Below are 20198 nucleotides of genomic sequence, written 5' to 3'. Positions count from 1 at the left end.
CAGCAATGTCTCTATGATCGCAACTATATCATACCCGTTAATATCTATTTGCGCTGTCAATTCATCGACCTTATTGCAAATGATCCGCACATTAACACCTTTAGACTGTTCAAGATGGCTAGTCATCTTAGTATTATTTTGCACTACGGCCCTCTGTTTAGCGCCCTTGTTTTCTCTGCCTGCCACTATTGCTTCATCCCGTTCTGTCTTGTTTCTATCATTGTTTCCCCCTCCTCCGTCTCCCTGCTCAGGTTCCCATCCCCCTGCCATTCTAGTTTTAACCTTCCAACAGCACCAGCAAACTCCCCCATGAGGACATCGGCCCTGGTCCGGCTCCGGTGTAACCCATCCCATCTTCCGCAGAACCGGTCCCAAAGTCCCAGGAATTTAAATCTCTCCCACACCATCCCTGTAGCCACGCAGTCATCTCGTCTATTCTCCTGTTCCTGTAGCGGGAGACACCAGCAGCCAGTGGTCGTGCAAGGAGAGAGCCCAACATTCTCCCGGCTTGGCAAACTGGTCAATCGATGCCCTCAGGGAAGAAGCAATTCCAGAAATATGGGCCCAGGACCAACCCACAGGATCAGAGTTAGAGGCAAGGGAACGAGTCATTCCTTCTCGACACCATTTCACGACAAACCCACCACAACTTTGACCCGGATCTCATTCCGAATTGGGGAAGGTTGCAATTGTTGGCTGCAGCAAAAACAATTCTCAAACCAGACACCAAGTTAACTCACTGCAAAGAGTACAATCCAGCGAGCATTTGGAAGATAACACGAGAACAGCAATCATCTATAACAGGATTTTATTATCCAACAGACATCTACAGTTCCATGGAGCTGCACTCGGAGCCCACCCTGCGGCCCTGCTCCATTTTCCATATAGCAACAGTCCCGACCAACAGGGCCACGGAGAGCAGCGCTACCCCAACAGCTAATCCAGGAACACGGAAGGGGGAATCAACAGCAGTATCTGTGGGGAGAAGCCAGGGTTAGATGGGCACCAGTTACTCCATCACTAGACACAGGTGGAGCTCCCTGCTTTACCTTTCTCGTCCTGGTGGATCAGAGCAGCTAATCTCGCCTCACCTTCCAGGAAAAGGATGGGTCCATCAGCGGTCACCAATACCCCAGACTGGTCATCGGCACTTCTTCGCCTCTCTGGGGCGAAGGAGAGAAAGAGACAAGAGTTCATGGTGAATGATTAAATCTTCATCTGTCTGGAAATCCTGAATCAGATGGCCTCATGGAAAACACATCAGGGCCCTGGGTACCGGACAGAGATTGCAGTTCCGGCTATAATTCCATCCGGTCCTCACCAAACGGATTCTCAGAAGGACGTGCAAACTGAGCAGAGTTCGCAATTACTGCTGCCGCCACAATGGTCAGTCTGGTCTCCTGGTGAAAGACACTGATGCACTACTTTGACCCGCAGTTTTATAAGACACTCACAATTGGCCAGGTGTCCGGCCCCGGGACTTCCGTTCGGTTCCACCCTGAATTCCCAGTGTCAGAATGATGATAGTTAGATGCTGGTTTAATGTTCTCCAAGGAGAAGGGTGGACTATTCGGAACCGGATGTGGAACACACCCGTGCCAACAATGGGAGGATTCTGCTCCTCAGGGGGTCGGCAGGTAGGGCAGCTCAGCATCCGGACAAGTAGCAAGGAGCCAAAAGTACCTCATTCATCCCAGCTCAAGGATCAGAGCATCCTTCACAATTACTGACCTGGTGCAAGATGTGCGCAGACCCGCTGCCCGAGATTGCTATTCGAATGGAAACCTGCACCGAATGGAACGGGACAAGTTCCCAGAACCGCCAGATTCGGGACATTTGCCCAGTGTTCGGCCCCTTGCTGAGAGAGCCCCGTGTCCAGATGTCCCACACCCACCCCTCCCCGTCAGGGTTTAGTTTCTAGTCAGATCACAGGTACTTACTGGGGCTGCAGGGAGCCGTGCAGTTCTCTCGAGTGGAAGGGTAGCAAACCTCAGCACTGCAGTGGAAATAAACCTGCAAAGGGACAGTGCGGTATGGTCAATCCCACAGCTCCCAGTTAGGAGATTAATGCTTCTACAGTCAACCGATCAACAGGGGCCTGCTCACTTAAGACCCAGGGATCATGTAATTCCAAGTGACCGTGAAAGAAGCACTGAAGGAAACTCACCTCCCCGGACAGAGCCCGGCCCGAAACTCGGTCCCAGAAAGCGAACGTGCTGACTACAAAACGATTATGGTGAGTTGGGAACAGCAAATGGGAAGCAGCGTTTACCGGGAGGAGGCGGGTTTTGTAGTTATCACCAGCAAAGGGGCACCTGGAACAGAGACAGAGGGGGAGTCACACGGTGACAGGTTTACATCAAACAAATTATACCAAAGTCTGGAACAAAATATCAACTTCGAAGGACTATTTCCCCCTGTCATTAACTCGGACTCCAGGAATGATTTTTGTATTAATCCTCGCCCATGTCGCCCCCTCCCCAATCCCCACACTGCCCCAAGCTCCCTTACCTCTCCACCAGGAGATCCCATCGGAGCCCCGAATACGGCTCTGGGGTGGGGGTCGCCCAGCAGTCATTGAGCAGCAGCACAAGGGACGGATCGTTCCGGTTCAGAACACGAACCTCCACAAACACGGGGTCCCGGAGCACACTCAGGATCGGGTAGTCACTGGCCACATACCAGCTCCGGTAACCACCATCTGAAAAGAGAAAAATGAAGGGTGGGCACTATTTGGAGAGCCTGAAGTTGGACACTACTATCAGCGAGCACTCGTTACCTCTCGCTATTCTCAGCTCCAGAAGCAGGATCCCGGCCTCAGTGGCAGGCAGTGGTGGAGAAAGTGTGTAAACTCTGGGCTTCACCTGCAGATCAGACTCCTGGCTTCCCCTGTAACTGCACTGGACATGGAGCCTGAAAGAAAACGGACACGGCTGAAGAATTCAGGTCCTCACGGTCTCTACCCGCTGAATGTGCTCCTATTCTCACCTGAAAGGGCTGTCCCGGGTCACCGATCCCAAAGCGCCATCCAAGATCTCAAACTCACCCAACACATCCGTTTCATACAGGATGTTCATGCCGTCCAGCTGCAAGAGACAGAAGACCATCATTCCCGAACTGAGCTATTGATGGGACTCCCAGCCCACAATACCTACCCGCTGAGTAGCGCCACATTCAGTGACTGCGAACTGAAAGAGCACAGTGTCTGCAGAGGCCACGATCGGACTGCACTCCGCTCCTTCTCCATCCTTCAGATGGACCGTTGTCAGGTTTACAGGAGGCAGCGTCAAATCCTTGGAGATAGCGATGAGGACCTGCCCATCCTTGGTGCAGACTGCAAGAGAGTCAATGAAAGGCGGTTAGTTGACCCACGGGGAGGGTCAAGGGAACCGTTACAGGGAAGGGGACAAACTCCATCCATGTTTCAGTTTCTATCCCGTCCCCTTGTCTGTCTAATGGAAACCAGTTGACCAATTACAGCTCGTCACCACGCTGCTTGGATTAAAATTGCTCGCATCGCCGATAGAAATTAAATATCAAATTCAAATGGTCAGTGGCAGCAGGGGCCGGGGCTCATTCACTCTGCCCCTCCCCCCCAACTAGCTGGACAATTACACGTGGCAGAATTCAACCAGTGTGAGTCCCAAGTCACCGAGCAACGGTGGAATGATTTTAACTGCAGCTATTGTGTCAAAGGCCGATTAACTATTTCCCTTTCTGTTTGATTACCAGCCCCCAATCCCACAATCAATTATACTCTGCGGGATTAGAGACTCTCAATCACACCACCATTTCCACTCTCCGGACTGGAAAGGTTTGAAATTCAAACTGACGTTGTATGACAGGAAGGAGAAAGAGGAAACTGTCCAGGGAAACCCCGAGTACAGCGAGATTGCGGGTGAACCTGGAAAGTCCTGGCCCAGAACATAAACGGACTGAGAATACACGCACCTGGAAGACTGTCCAGTGAATAGAAACACGGCGGTGCATCCCGGCTCCCCGCATCAAAGCAGCAGCCTCTCTGCACACACTCACTGGCTTCAATTCCCGGAAATCCGCAGTCTTTGCGGTTTTTGGGAGACAGCCAACATTTATCGGCGGGGAAAAGGAGAGAGGGCGGCTGAGCTGAACAGATGACAACAAGTAACAAACCAAGAATCCCCGAGCCCTCCATTATAACTAACAAACTCTCCCAGGTAAGTGAGAGTAGAAAACCGACTCCCTCTTTTTATCGCAGCGCTGTTAACTGGCAGTAATTGTCTGTTCCAATCAGCCTGAGGCACAGTCCGAGGCCCACGGGCTCCGGAACATAAACCAGCATTCGCACGGCTCACACGGAGATGGGCCTGTTTTTAATGGAAGAAAAAAGGTGAGACTGGGTCCAACGACAGCTCCACAATTCGCCCCCGGACTTCTTGTTTGGTTGCATTGAAATTGTTGCTTTTTTCCCCCTTGACACCTTTATTTCTTCATCACAAAATTAAAAGAAACTGAACCACATCACATTATTAGTTTCTATTTTGCTTTTTTAGTCACTTTTATTTCTTGGACCCAACGTCACCTTTAATAGTTGATAAAAAAATAGGCCCCATCTCAGTGTGACCCGTGGGAATGCGGTTTTTTAAAATACTAATTAATAAACAGAGTCAAATCAATATGTTATTGTCCAGATACAGTACGGTAGCATTAGTGGTTATGTTACTGAACTTGTAATCTAGCAGGCCTGGATGAATAATCTACGTGTCATAAGGTCAAATTCTGCCACGGCAGCTGGGGAATTCAAATTCAATTAATTAATTAAAATCTGGAATTAAAATACTACTATCAGTAATGCTGGCGATGAAACGACCGGATTGTCATAAATAAAACCCATCTGGTTCACTAATGTCCTTCAGAGAAGGAAACCTGCCGTACTTACCCGGTTGGCCTATGATGTGACTCCAGGCCCACAGCAATGTGGTTGATTCGTAATTGCCCTCTGAAATGGCCTTGCAAGCCATTCAGTTGTAAAAACTCGTGTAAAAAAAGTCATACTCAGAATAAAACTGGACATGAAAAAGGCACCCAAGCCCAGTTGACCCTGCAAAGTGCTCCTCACTAAAATCTGGGGACCAGTGCCAAAACTGGGAGAGCAGTCAAGCAACAGCCTGACATAGCCATACTCACAGAATCATGCCTTTCAGCAGAGGTCCGTGACTCTTCCATCACAATCCCTGGGTATGTGCTGTCCCACTGGCAGGACAGACAAACCAGAGGTGGCGATGCAGTGATATACAGTCAGGAGGGAATGGCCCTGGCAGTCCTCAACATTGACTCTGGACCAAATGCAAATCTCATGGCATCAGGTCAAACATGAGCAAGGAAACCTCCTGCTGATTACCACCAACCGCCCTCCCTCAGCTGATGAATCAGTCCTCCTCCATGTTGAGCACCACTTGGAGAAAGCGCTGAGGGTAGCAATGGCCACAGAAGGTACTCTGAGTGGGGGACTTCAATGTCCATCACCAAGAGTGGCTCGGTAGCACGACTACTGGCCGAGTCCTGAAGGACAAAGCTGCCAGACTGGGCCTGCAGCAGATGGTGAGCGAACCAACACGAGGGGGAAAATTACTTGACTTCGTCCTCACAAATCTACCTGTCGGAAATGCATCTGTACATGACAGTATTGGTGGGAGTGACCACCGCACAGTCCCCGTGGAGACCAAGTCCCGTCTTCGCACTGAGAACACCAATCAGCGTGTTGTGCGAACAGATCTGGAAGCTCAAAACTGGACCTCAAATGCCTGTTATCCGGCCGCAGATTAAATGGTGGAAGATCAGCCGCGCTCAACTGGCAATGTTTACGGTGCATTTTCATAAAAACAGAACACACATTCGAAACCGGGAAATGCGAAACAACGAATGTTAAGATGAAAGCTCTCTGTCATCCGCGGGTGGGCTCAAACCACCAACTTTTCAGTTAATAGCCAGACGCGCTGACCAATTGCGCCACAGAGACACGACGTTTGCCCTTCTGAACCACTAATTCACCGAGCTAATTCAGCTTGCAACGATCAATGAAACAGCTGTCTTGCCATCAGTTTACTTTTCCAAAATAAAGGGTGTGCAGCTTGCACGAGTGAAAATCGTTGCCGTCTTATTTCTGAACATCAAACTCCCCTTGTCCCTAAATGCCTGTATGTTGGAAGACTCGGTCACCCAGTAGTAGAGAGGATTGATTTTTCGAGCTGTGATTCACCATTCTCTATTCCAGTCATGTTTCGGTTTGCAGGTAATGAGATGAGATTAAATGAGCAGGTCCAACGAGCAGGTCTGTGACACTACACGGTGTCGACAAGTTGTCTCTTCCACTTACAGTGAAGCGGACGGCAGTTTTCACTCTTAAACCAGTAACTATGATGTTAGGAAAATATGTGGCCGAGAAAGACTTGATTTCAGCGCGGTGCCACTGGGCCAGAGTAAAGTTAAGTTTCTCTGATTGCCGAGTGGTGCGAGGGTGGATTTGGAACTCCCGTGCGGCTGCACTGCACATTGTCCAGATCTGCTGCGAGCGATATTCACTTCAATTCATCACTGACAGGGACAGTTTGATTCTAAGTTTCTTTTTTCTGGTGCTTGGTGAGATTTCAAAATTGAACGCGACCCAGACCGACCCCAAACTCGTCACTTACACGCTGACAGATACAAGGCGGCCACACTCTTCACTTCAGTGAGATGAAAGCCGAGGCCGATTTCACGGTTGAATGTAATGTCGAAGAAAACTCACCCAAAGAAAGTGCAGGTCATTGAGGTGCCTTTAAATTCCTGATTGTTCGCACTGAACTTCTTCCCAAAGCGTTTGAGATTCAGCTCAAGCGATTTGGGGACTTCTCCCTCTTTGCGAAAGTTTCAACCGCAGTTCAAGATCAAAAGTCGAGTGCAGAATGAGACACCTCCCTGAAACCGGGGAACAAAGAAATCAAACTTTAGAGCAAGGTTCTGTTTGTTGAGAAAAAGCAAAAAAACATTTATTTTGGAAAGATCCAGAATCCTATCAGCTCAAAAAGCAACTGTTACCCCGGCGGAATTTGAACACGCAGCCTTCTGGGGGAGCAATAAGTAATGGAGATAGAAGCAAGAAGTTGAAAAGTGTGAATTGACAGATTCAGTGAGTGGCAAAAACTGCGGCAAATAGAGTTCAATGTGGGGGAGAGCGAGGTCATTCATTTAAATCTAAGAAAGATAAATGAGAGTATTTTCTCAATGGTGAGAAGCTGGGAACTGTGGAGGTTCAGAGAGATTTCGGGGTCCGTGTTCAGAAACCGCTGCCAACCACTATAGGTACAAAAACGATTGAAATCGTTAATGGGATATAAGCAACGGTTCGTTAGCTTGCTTAGACCTGCCATAATATCACGATCGCGGTTTGATTCCTGTATGAGCTGATAAGGGGCTTTGATTCGGGTTTATATGATTTTAAAACCAAGCTTCACAAATGGGGCCTCAGACGAAGTGACGGGGACAGTTTTTTGAATAACATCCATTGTAACTTTACCCCTGGGCCGGAGAAACACGTCTTTCTTTTTATTTGTCATTCTCAGGTTTGCAGAGAAACGTTTAACTCGCGGCCTGTTCGCATCAATGATCATCAGCAGCAACAGACAGACAGAGCGGGTCTGACCGCCCCGAGATGTGGAAAAGGCATCGGCTTTGGACACGTGAATCAAATCAAATAATCACCCGCCACCGAGAGAGACAAAACCAAGAGAAAAAGATGGAGGGGAATAGAGAAATAAAAACTATATCAAGTCGATAGAAATATTTTCCATCCTTGATGTCTCTCTGTTCCGTTCCAAATCCTTCAGTGGCGGGAATCAAACTTCACTGTAAATAAATGCGAGAATCGACGCAAAGAAGATGAAACCAAATAACCAAAAACTGCCGAAACCCGGGATTGAATGCACAACCTTTCGATCTTCAGTTTAACGCAATTCCAACTCAGCGATTTTGACCCCACAGCAAATGCAACTTTGCCTCATTGTCCTGCAAGAAAATATAACCCCCGCGACGCCTTGATCTTCCTGTTCATTACCGCATTTCATATATAAACATCGCACTCATATATACCCAACCAGAGTTCATATTTAAACATCGCAATCATATATCCCAACCACAGTTCATAATTAAACATCGCAGTCAGTCATATATAAAACCCCACAGTTCATATATAAACACCGCACTCATATACGCACCCACAGTTCACATATATTAACATCGCACTCAGATATACACACCTGCAGTTCATATATAAACATCGCTTTCACATATAAACTCCCACAGTTTATAAATCACCAGCGCACTCATACATCCACACCCAGTTTATAGGAGGAAGATCGGTACCGACCGCCAATCGAGCTCTCAGAGTGGGAGAGGCGGAAGGAGCAGCGACCGAACAAACTCTGGATCTCATCCTTAAGACAGACCGGAAGATCCACCTGTGAAATTACATCGCACGAATGTATCAGGGAGGGTAATGGGATCTGAGAAGGTATCAGGGAGCCTCATGGCTTCATCGTGGCGATCCATTGGGCCAAGGGGATCTCAGAGAGAGGAAGGGACAGTCAGATGGCATCAGAGAGTGTATTAAGATCTGAGAGAGGGGAAGGACTGCCGAGTTTGGGAGAGTGTCAGGGGGCTCAGGGCGCATCTGTGTAAGGGGCAATCAATAGGTATCAGAGCAGGTGAATGGCGCTGACAAGGTTCAAAGTGGATCATGGACTCTCTGAGGGTATCGGAGAAGGTAAGAGACAGAGCGTATCAGCGATGATAAGGAGCTCAGGGAGAATCAAATAGGGTAAGGGGGGATCAGGAGGTATCAGAGAGGCGAATTGTTCCAGAGTTGGCATCTCCTAAATATTATATTTTCTGACCTTCAACATTTTTAATAACAGCAAAAAATGAAACCGATTGAACCGATAACCTGTCCGTGTCCCATGTGGAGAGAACGAGACGGTCGAAGATATTTGGCAACGCTCACGGTTTCCTTTCACACAGCTCAGGGTTGTGTCTGGTTCGAATCTGGAGAGAAGAGATTGCACTTTGAAACTTTCATCACCCAGTGTGAAAAATAGAACACAAATCGCCCAACGTGGGGCTCGAACCCACGACCCTGAGATTAAGAGTCTCATGCTCTACCGACTGAGCTAGCCGGGCCGACTGCTAAAATACTTCCCATCTTATTATTGCAGAGAGACAGCTGTTGGCTTTGCTGCAGGAGTTCAGTTCGTTCCACTATCTCAGGGTATCTCCTTCTGAACACCCGTTTTTTCATTCTGGATTTAGTCTGATGTCTTTTACCATTCGTCCAGCTCCGCGCTGAGCAGTATAGGAACATCGGGACAAGAGACGGCCATTCAGCCCCTCGAACTTGCTGCCTCATTCAATTGGATCATGAGTTGATCTGCAATTCATCTCTGTTTCTCCGCCTTGGACTCATATTCCTTGGTACCCGAATCGAAAAACGATCCATCAATATCAGACATCAAATTATGAATTGAGCCACAATCCACATCCTTTGGGATGAGAGAGTTCCAGCTTTCGGCCGTATATTGTTTGCTGAATTGATTCCTGATTTCTTGCATGATTAGTCCAGCTCCAATTTCATTTTGGATTCGGCCAACAGAGAGAGAGAAAAAGGCCGTCTTAACCGGAGATTGATCCTTTAACGATCTCTCACAAATCAACTGTAACCAGTCGTAATGTGAATACCATTTCACTTTTCCAAAATAAATCGAGTGACATTCATTTTGGAAACAGTCTGATGTCGCTCACTGCAGAAATATCCATGTCAGTGTGATTCAGTCTGAAGGAGCTCGCCTGCAACCTTCGAACCTTCTCTGTCAAGAAGTGTTCCGACTTCGTTCAAGCCAATCTCGTTTTTTTTTGGATATTTTTCCGATGCCTGTTATCCAACCGCAGAATAAATGGTGGAAAATCAGACGCACTCAGCTGGCAATGTTTGCGGTACATTTTCTGGCAGACAAGACACACATTCGAACCCAAGAAATGCGAGACAATGAATTTTAAGGTGAAAGGTTGCTTTAGTGTTCTCAAGTGGGTTCGAACGACCAAATTTTCAGTTAGCAGCCGAACGCGCTAACCAATTGCGCCACAGAAACAGAGTTTGCAAATGTTCAAGGACGAATTCATCGAGCTGACGCTTCAGGTTGCCGCACTCAATGTAACAGCTTTCTTCCAATCAGTTTACTTTTCCAAAATAAAGGGTGTGCAGATTGCACGAGTGAACATCTGTGCTGTATTATTTCTGAAAATTAAACTCACCTTGCCATTAAACACCTGAATGTTGAAAGACTCAGTCCGCTCGTGGAAGAGAGGATTGATTTTTGAGCTGTGATTCGCCATTCTCTGTTCCAGCAATATTCAGGTTTGCTGAAAATGAGATGAGATGAAATGAGCAGGACAAACCAGCAGGTCTGTGACACTACACGGTGTCTACAAAGTTGTCTCTTGCACTTACAGTGAAGTGCACGACAATTTTCACTCTTAAACCAGTAATTATTATGTTAAGAAAAAATGTGGCCGAGAAAGACTCGATTTCAGCGCGGTGACACTGGGCCAGAGTAAAGTTCAGTTAATGCAATTGCCGAGTGGCGAGAGGGTGGATTTGTAACCCCTGTGCGGCTGCGCTGCACATTGTCCAGATCTGTTTGGAGCGATATTCCCTTCAATTCATCACTTACAGGGACAGTTTGATTCTAAGTTTCCTTTCCCCGGTGCTTGGTGAGATTTCAGAAATAAACGCGACCCGTGCTTAACCCAAACTCGTCACTAACACGTTGACCGATACAAGGCGGCCACACTCTGCACTTCAGTGAGATGAAAGCCGACAGCGATTTCTCGTCGATTCCAATGTCGAAAAAAAGTCATTCAATGTAAGTGCAGGTCATTGAGGTGCCTTTAAATTCCTGATTGTTTACACAGAACTTCTTCCCAAAGCGTTTGAGATACACGTGGGGCGATTTGGGGACTTCTTCTCCCTCTTTGCAAAAGTTTCATCCGCAGCACAAGATCAAAAGTCGAGAGCAAAATGAAACGATTTCCTGAAATTTGATAACCAGAGAACCAGAATTTAGAGCAAGGTTCTGTTTATTGAGAAAAAGCAGATGAAACATTCATTCCGGAACGATACAGAATCCTCTCAGCTCGAAAGCCAACGGTTACCCCCTGTTTTGAACACGCAGCCTTCTGGTGACACAGGAAGTAATGCAGATGATAGCAGGAAATTGAAAAGTGGGAATTGATAGATTTAGTGTCTGGACAAAACTGTGGCAAATAGAGTTCAATGTGGGGGAGACCGAGGTCATACACTTTAAATCGAAGAAAGATAAATCAGAGTATTTTCAAAATGGTTAGAAACTCGGTGCTGTGGAGTAGCAGAGAGATTTAGGGGTCCAAGTACAGAAATCGCTGCAGGTACAAAAATTAATTAAACAGCCTAATGTGCCGTTGGTCCGGCCGGTTAACTCGTTTGCAAAGAGTATACTGTAACATAATGATCACGGACTCGATTCTTGTAATTTACTTTATTTATTTCGCGTTTTTATAACTTTTCAAATCGAAGCTTTGCAAAGAAAATCCACAGAAAAATTCACGGTGACCGTTTTTTGAATTACATCCGTTGTAACTTTACCCCTGGGCAGGATAAACACGTCTTTCTTTTTATTTGTCTTTCTCCAATTTGAAGGTAAACGTTTAACTCGCGGCCTGTTCCCATTAATGATCATCAGCAGCAACAGACAGACAGAGCGGGTCTGACCGCCCCGAGATGTGGAAAATGGATCAGTTGAGGACAAATCAAATTGTCACCCGGCACCGAGAGAGACAAAACCAAGAGACAAAGGCAGAAGATAACAGAGAAATAAAAGCCAAATACAAACGATATAAATATTTCCCATCCTTGATGTCTCTCTATTCAATCCCCAATCCTTCAGTGGCGGGAATTAAATTTCACTGTCAACAAATCCGAGAATCGAAGCAAGGAAAAAGAAAGTAAACAACCAAAAACTGCCGAAACTCGAGATTGAACCAAAGACATTCAGATCTTCAGTCTAACGCTCTCCCAACTGAGCTATTTCGGCTCCACACCCAATCATTACTTTGCGTTATTGTCGTGGAAGAAAATATAACCCCAGGAGGAATTGCCCCTCCTGTTCATTCCACAATTCAGATATAAACATTACACTCATCGAGATACACCCACAATTCATATATAAACATCGCACTCATAGAGATACACCCACAGTTCATATATAAACATCGTACTCATAGAGATACACCCACAGTTCTTATATAAACATCGCTGTCATACGTAAACTACCAAAGTTTATAAATCAACAGCGCACTCATACATCCACACCCAGTTTATAGGAGGAAGATCGGTACCGACCGCCGATGGAGCTCTCAGAGGCGGAAGGAGCACCGACCGATCAAACTCTGGATCTCATCCTTAACACAGACCGGTAGATCCACCTGTGAAGTTACACCGCACTTTGATAGCAGGGACGGTAATTGCTTCTGAGAAGGCCTCAGGGCGTCTAATCGCTTCTTAGTGGCGATCCATTGGGGCAAGGGCATCTCAGAGAGGGGGAGGTACTATCAGAGGGCATCAGAGAGTGTAAGGGGGCTCAGAGAGAGGAAGGGACAGTCAGATGGCATCAGAGAGTGTATTATGATCTGAGAGAGGGGTAGGACTGCCGAGTATGGGAGAGTGTAAGGGGGCTCAGGGCGCATCTGTGTGAGGGGCACTCAGTGGGTATCAGAGCAGGTGAATGGCGCTGACAAGGTTCAAAGTGGATCATGGACTCTCTGAGGGTATCGGAGAAGGTAAGAGACAGAGCGTATCAGCGATGATAAGGAGCACAGGGAGAATCAAATAGGGTAAGGGGGGATCAGGAGGTATCAGAGAGGCGAATTGTTCCAGCGTTGGCATCTCCTCAATATTACATTTTCTGACCTTCAACATTTTTAATAACAGCAGAAAATGAATCCGATTGAACCAATAACCTGTCCGTGTCCAATGTGGAGGGACCGAGAAGGGAGAATCGGGAGGGAGTGGATATTTGGCAACGCTCACGGTTTCTTTTCACACAGCTCAGGGTTTTGTCTGGTTGGAATCTGGAGACAAGAAGTTGCACTTTGAAACTTTTATCATCCAGTGTGAAAAGTAGAACACAAATCGCTCAACGTGGGGCTCGAAAACACGACCGTGAGATTAAGAGTCTCATGCTCTACCGACTGAGCTAGCCGGGCCGACTGCTACTATTTTTCCCATCCTATTATTGCAGAGAGACAGCTGTTGGCTTTGCTGCAGGAGTTCAGTTCGTTCCACAATCTCAGGGTATCTGCTTCTGAACACCCGTGTTTTCATTCTGGAGTTCGTCTGATGTCTTTTACCATTCGTCCAGCCGCGCGCTGAGCAGTAAAGGAACATCGGGACAAGAGAAGGCCATTCAGCCCCTCGAACCTGCTGCCCTATTCAATTGGATCATGAGTTGATCTGCAATTCATCTCTGTTTCTCCGCCTTGGACTCATATTCCTTGGTACCCGAATCGAAAAACGATCTATCAATATCAGACTTCACATTATGAATTGAGCCACAATCCACATCCTTTGGGATGAGAGAGTTCCAGCTTTCGGCCGTATTTTGTTTGCTAAAATGATTCCTGATTTCTTGCATGATTAGTCCAGCTCCAATTTCATTTTGGATTCGGCCAACAGAGAGAGAGAAAAAGGCCGTCTTAACCGGAGATTGATCCTTTAACGATCTCTCACAAATCAACTGTAACCAGTCGTAATGTGAATACCATTTCACTTTTCCAAAATAAAGGGAGTGACATTCATTGTGGAAACAGTCTGACGTCGCTCACTGCAGAAATATCCATGTCAGTGTGATTCAGTCTGAAGGAGCTCGCCTGCAACCTTCGAACCTTCTCTGTCAAGAAGTATTCCGACTTCGTTCAAGCCAATCTCGTTTTTTTGGATATTTTTCATGTGCCTGTTATCCAACCGCAGAATAAATGGTGGAAAATCAGACGCACTCAGCTGGCAATGTTCGCGGTACATTTTCTGGCAGACAAGAAACACATTCGAACCCAAGAAATGCGAGACAATGAATGTTTCGGTGAAAGGTTGCTTCAGCGTCCTCTGGTGGGTTCGAACACACCAACTTTTCATGTTCGGAGTCGAACGCGCTAACCAATTGCGCCACAGAAACAGAGCTTGCAAATGTTCAAGGACGAATTCATCGAGCTAAATCTTCAGGTTGCCGCGCTCAATGTAACAGCTTTCTTCCAATCAGTTTACTTTTCCAAAATAAAGGGTGTGCAGCTTGCACGAGTGAAAATCTGTGCTGTATTATTTCTGAAAATTAAACTCACCTTGCCATTAAACACCTGTATGTTGAAAGACTCAGTCCGCTCGTGGAAGAGAGGATTGATTTTTGAGCTGTGATTCGCCAATCTCTGTTCCAGTGATATTCAGGTTTGCTGAAAATGAGATGAGATGAAATGAGCAGGACAAACCAGCAGGTCTGTGACACTACACGGTGTCTAAAAAGTTGTCTCTTGCACTTGCAGTGAAGTGGACGACAATCTTCACTCTTAAACCAGTAATTATTATGTTAAGAATAAATGTGGCCGAGAAAGACTCGATTTCAGCGCGGTGACACTGGGCCAGAGTTACTTTCAGTTAATGCGATTGCCGAGTGGCGAGAGGGTGGATTTGGAACTCCTGTGCGGCTGCGCTGCGCATTGTCCAGATCTGTTTGGAGCGATATTCCCTTCAATTCATCACTTACAGGGACAGTTTGATTCTAAGTTTCTTTTCCCCGGTGCTTGGTGAGATTTCAGAAATAAACGCGACCCGTGCTTAACCCAAACTCGTCACTAACACGTTGACCGATACAAGGCGGCCACACTCTGCACTTCAGTGAGATGAAAGCCGACAGCGATTTCTCGTCGATTCCAATGGCGAAAAAAAGTCATTCAATGAAAGTGCAGGTCATTGAAGTGCCTTTAAATTCCTGATTGTTTACACAGAACTTCTTCCCAAAGCGTTTGAGATACACGTGGGGCGATTTGGGGACTTCTTCTCCCTCTTTGCAAAAGTTTCATCCGCAGCACAAGATCAAAAGTCGAGGGCAAAATGAAACGATTTGCTGCAATTTGAGAACCAGAGAACCAGAATTTAGAGCAAGGTTCTGTTTGTTGAGAAAAAGCAGATGAAACATTCATTCCGGAACGATGCAGAATCCTATCAGCTCTAAAGGCAACGGTTACCCCGTGTTTTGAACACGCAGCCTTCTGGTGACGCAGGAAGTAATGCAGATGGTAGCAGGAAATTGAAAAGTGGGAATTGAGAGATTAAGTGTGTTGACAAAACTGTGGCAAACAGAGTTCAATGTGGGGGAGACCGAGGTCATACACTTTAAATCTAAGAAAGATAAATCAGAGTATTTTCTAAATGGTGAGAAACTCGGTGCTGTGGAGGAGCAGAGAGATTTAGGGGTCCAAGTACAGAAATCGCTGCAGGTACAAAAAATAATTAAACAGCCTAATGTGCCGTTGGTACGGCCGGTTAACTCGTTTGCAAAGAGTATACTGTAACATAATGATCACGGACTCGATTCTTGTAATTTACTTTATTTATTTCGCGTTTTTGTAACTTTTGAAATCGAAGCTTTAAAAAGAAAATCCACAGAAAAATTCACGGGGACCGTTTTTGAATTACATCCGTTGTAACTTTGCCCCTGGGCAGGATAAACACGTCTTTCTTTTTATTTGTCTTTCTCCAATTTGCAGATAAACGTTTGACTCGCGGCCTGTTCCCATGAATGATCATCAGCAGCAACAGACAGACAGAGCGGGTCTGACCGCCGCGAGATGTGGAAAATGGATCAGTTTCGGACAAATCAAATAGTCACCTGGCACCGAAATAGACAAAACCAAGAGAAAAAGGCAGAAGGTAACAGTGAAATAACAGCCAAATACAAACGATATAAATATTTCCCATCCTTGATGTCTCTCCATTCAATCCCCAATCCTTCAGTGGCGGGAATTAAATTTCACTGTAAATTAATCCGAGAATCGAAGCAAAGAAACAACCGAAACTCAAGATTGAATCAAGGACCATTCAGATATTCAGTCTCACGCTCTCCCAACTGAGCTATTTCGGCTCTACAGCGCACCCTAACTTTGTGTTATTGTCATGGAAGAAAATATAACCCCGGGAGGAATTGCCCCTCCTGTTCATTCCACAATTCGTATTTTAACATCATACTCATAGAGATACACCCACAGTTCATATATAAACATCGTACTCATAGAGATACACCCACAAATCATACATAAACATCGCTGTCATACGTAAACTACCAAAGTTTATAAATCAACAGCGTACTCATACATCCACACCCAGTTTACAGGAGGAAGATCGGTACCGACCGCCGATAGAGCTCTCAGAGGCGGAAGCAGCAGCGACCGATCAAACTCTGGATCTCATCCTTAACACAGACCGGTAGATCCACCTATGAAGTTGCACCGCACTTTGATAGCAGGGACGGTAATGGGTTCTGAGAAGGCCTCAGGGCGTCTAATCGCTTCTTAGTGGCGATCCATTGAGTCAAGGGCATCTCAGAGAGGGGAAGGGACAGTCATTGGGCATCAGAGCGTGCAAGGAGGCTCAGAGACGGGAGCGGGCAGTCAGAGGGTATCAGAGAGCATATTGAGATCTCACAGAGTGCAAGGACTGCCAAAAGGTATCAGAGAGTGTAATGACTCTCAGGGCGTATCAGTGGGTGAGGACTGCGGGTATCAGAGAGTGTAAAGGGCGCTGACAAGGTTGAAAGAGGATAATGGACTCTCTTAGGGTATCAGAGAAGATAAGGAGCTCAGGGAGAATCAAAGAGGGTAAGGTGGGCTCAGGAGGTATGAGAGAGTCGAATGGATCCAGAGTTGGCATCTTCTAAATATTACACATCCTAACCATCAACATTTTTAATAACAGCAAAAATGAAACCTATTGAAACTGTATCTGCCGGATCCCATGTGGAGGGAATGAGAAGATAGCATCGGGAGGGACTGGATATTTGGCAACACTCACGGTTTCCTTTCACACAGCTCAGTGTTTTGTCTGTTTATATAACTGGATTTCTACAACTGGAGATAAGAGGTTACACTTTGAACCTTTCATCACCCATTTTGAAAAATAGAACACAAAATGCACAATGTGTGGTTTAAACCCTCAGCCCTGAGATTAGGAATTTCGTGCTTTACCGACTGAGCTAGCCGAGCCAGCGGCAGGGCTCCTTCTCATCCTATTATTGCAGAGAGGCAGGTGGTGACGTTGCTGTAGGGGTTCAGTTTGTCCGACAATCCCAAGGTGGCTGAATCTGAACACCCGCTTTTCATTCCAGAGTCAGTCTGATGCCCCTTACCAGTCGTCCAGCCCCGCGTTGAGCAGGAGAGGAAATTCGGGACAGGGGAAGACCATTCAGCCCCTCGAACCTGCTGTCTCATTCAATTAGATCATGAAGTGACCAGTAATTCATCAATGTTGCCCCGCCTTGGACTCATATCCCTTGGTAACCGAACCGGAAAAAGATCTATCAATATCAGATTTGAAAATTTGAATTGAGCCTCAATCCACATCCTTTGGGATGAGAGAGTTCCAGCTATCGGCCGCATTTTGTTTGCTAAAGTGATTCCTGATTTCTTGCATGATTAGTCCAGCTCCAATTTCATTTTGGATTCGGCCAACAGAGAGAGAGAAAAAGGCTGTCTTAACCGGAGATTGATCCTTTAACGATCTCTCACAAATCAACTGAAACCAGTCGGAATGTGAATACCATTTCCCTTTTCCAAAATAAAGGGAGTGACATTCATTGTGGAAACAGTCTGATGTCGCTCACTGTAGAAATATCCATGTCAGTGTGAAGGAGCTCGCTTGCAACCTTCGAACCTTCTCTATCAAGAAGTATTCCGACTTCGTTCAAGCCAACCTCGTTTTTTTGGATATTTTTCATATGCCTGTTGTCCAACTGCAGAATAAATGGTGGAAAATCAGACGCACTCAGCTGGCAATGTTTGCGGTACATTTTCTGGCAGACAAGACATACATTCGAACCCAAGAAATGCGAGACAATGAATGTTAAGGTAAAAGGTTGCTTTAGCGTTCTCGAGTGGGTTCAAACCACCAACTTTTCAGTTAGCAGCAAAACGCGCGAACCAATTGCGCCACAGAAACAGAACTTGCAAATGTTCAAGGACTAATTCATCGAGCTGAAACTTCAGGTTGCCGCACTCAATGTAACAGCTTTCATCCAATCAGTTCACTTTTCCAAAATAAAGCGTGTGCAGCTTGCACGAGTGAAAATCTGTGCTGTATTATTTCTGAAAATTAAACTCACCTTGCCATTAAACACCTGTATGTTGAAAGACTCAGTCCGCTCGTGGAAGAGAGGATTGATTTTTGAGCTGTGATTCGCCATTCTCTGTTCCAGTAATATTCAGGTCTGCTGAAAATGAGATGAGATGAAATGAGCAGGACAAACCAGCAGGTCTGTGACACTTGACGGTGTCTACAAAGTTGTCTCTTGCACTTACAGTGAAGTGGACGACAATTTTCACTCTTAAACCAGTAATTATTATGTTCAGAAAAAATATGGCCGAGAAAGACTCGATTTCAGCGCGGTGACACGGGCCAGAGTAAAGTTCAGTTAATGCGATTGCCGAGTGGTGAGAGGTTGGATTTGTAACTCCTGTGCGGCTGCGCTGCGCATTGTCCAGATCTGTTTGGAGCGATATTCCCTTCAATTCATCACTTACAGGGACAGTTTGATTCTAAGTTTCTTTTCCCCGGTGCTTGGTGAGATTTCAGAAATAAACGCGACCCGTGCTTAACCCAAACTCGTCACTAACACGTTGACCGATACAAGGCGGCCACACTCTGCACTTCAGTGAGATGAAAGCCGACAGCGATTTCACGTCGATGCCAATGGCGAAAAAAAGTCATTCAATGAAAGTGCAGGTCATTGAGGTGCCTTTAAATTCCTGATTGTTTGCACTGAACTTCTTCCCAAAGCGTTCCAGATTCACGTGGAGCGATTTGGCGGCTTATTTCCCTCTTTGCAAAAGTTTCAACTGCAGGTCAAGATCAAAAGTCAAGGGCAGAATGAGACGCCTTCCTGAAATTTGGGAACCAGGGAAGCAGACTTTCGAGCAAGGTTCTGTTTATTGAGAAAAAGCAGATAAAATATTCAATCCGGAACGATCCAGAATCCGATCAGCTCGAGAAGTAACGGTCACCCCGTGATTTGTGCACGCAGCCTTCTGATGGCGCAATAAGTCATGTCGAAAGAAGCAGGACGTTGAAAAGTGGGAATTAATCGATTAAGTGAGTGGGCAAAACTGCGGCAAATAGAGTTCAATGTGGGGGAGAGCGAAGTGATTCACTTTAAATCTAATAAAGATAATTCAGGCTATTTTCTAAATGGTGAGAAAAAAGGAACTGTGGAGGAGCAGAGAGATTTCGGGGTCCAAGTACAGAAATCGCTACCAACCAGCATACAGGTACAACAATTAATTAAACAGCCGTTCGGACCGCCGGTTAGCTCATTTGCAAAGAGTATGCCGTAATGTCATGATCACGGATTCCATTCTTGTAATTTACTTTATTTATTTCGGGTTTTTGTAACTTTTAAAATGCAAGCCTTACAAACAGGTCCACAGACAAATTCACTGGGACAGTTTTATTGAATAACATCCATTGTAACTTTGCCCCTGGGCCGGAGAAACACGTCTTTCTTTTTATTTTTCTTTCTCCGGTTTGCAGAGAAACGTTTAACTCGCGGCCTGTTCCCATTAATGATCATCAGCAGCAACAGACAGACAGAGCGGGTCTGACCGCCGCGAGATGTGGAAAAGGCATCAGTTTAGGACAAATGCATCAAATCAAATTGTCCCCCGGCACCGAGAGAGAAAAAACAAGAGAAAAAGGCAGAAGGTAACAGAGAAATAAAACATATTTCCCATCCTTGATGCCTCTCGATTTCATCCCCAATCCTTCAGTGGCGGGTATCAAATTTCACTGCAATGAAATGCGAGAATTGAAGCAAGAAAGAAGAAACTCAACAACCAAAAAC

The 20198-nt window shown here is 46.0% G+C and overlaps 1 protein-coding gene, 1 long non-coding RNA gene and 3 other non-coding genes across 5 annotated transcripts; all 5 read right to left on the bottom strand.

The window, feature by feature from the left end:
• Window positions 1–296: 296 nt before the first annotated feature.
• On the bottom strand, window positions 297–2015 carry LOC137336061 (uncharacterized). Its single transcript, XR_010966551.1, has 3 exons — window positions 1941–2015; window positions 1050–1163; window positions 297–975 (listed from the first exon to the last, which is right to left on the bottom strand). It is a non-coding gene; the product is annotated as an uncharacterized lncRNA (long non-coding RNA).
• A 714-nt stretch (window positions 2016–2729) lies between these two features.
• LOC137335572 (zona pellucida sperm-binding protein 4-like) lies at window positions 2730–4174 on the bottom strand. The gene is made up of 4 exons (XM_068000886.1): window positions 3952–4174; window positions 3156–3334; window positions 2989–3086; window positions 2730–2913 (listed from the first exon to the last, which is right to left on the bottom strand). Exons 1-4 carry the CDS (start codon window positions 4172–4174, stop codon window positions 2730–2732), a joined length of 684 nt encoding a protein of 227 aa, XP_067856987.1.
• Window positions 4175–9119: 4945 nt separating this feature from the next.
• Window positions 9120–9192, bottom strand: trnak-cuu (transfer RNA lysine (anticodon CUU)). Its single transcript has one exon. It is a non-coding gene; the product is annotated as a tRNA-Lys (tRNA).
• A 2872-nt stretch (window positions 9193–12064) lies between these two features.
• trnaf-gaa (transfer RNA phenylalanine (anticodon GAA)) lies at window positions 12065–12137 on the bottom strand. Its single transcript has one exon. It is a non-coding gene; the product is annotated as a tRNA-Phe (tRNA).
• Window positions 12138–13235: 1098 nt separating this feature from the next.
• Window positions 13236–13308, bottom strand: trnak-cuu (transfer RNA lysine (anticodon CUU)). Its single transcript has one exon. It is a non-coding gene; the product is annotated as a tRNA-Lys (tRNA).
• Window positions 13309–20198: the final 6890 nt, after the last annotated feature.

This window comes from Heptranchias perlo, chromosome 20, assembly GCF_035084215.1.
Source record: "Heptranchias perlo isolate sHepPer1 chromosome 20, sHepPer1.hap1, whole genome shotgun sequence".
Classification (NCBI taxonomy): Eukaryota; Metazoa; Chordata; class Chondrichthyes; order Hexanchiformes; family Hexanchidae; genus Heptranchias; species Heptranchias perlo.
This window is presented reverse-complemented; position numbering and strand designations above follow the sequence as displayed.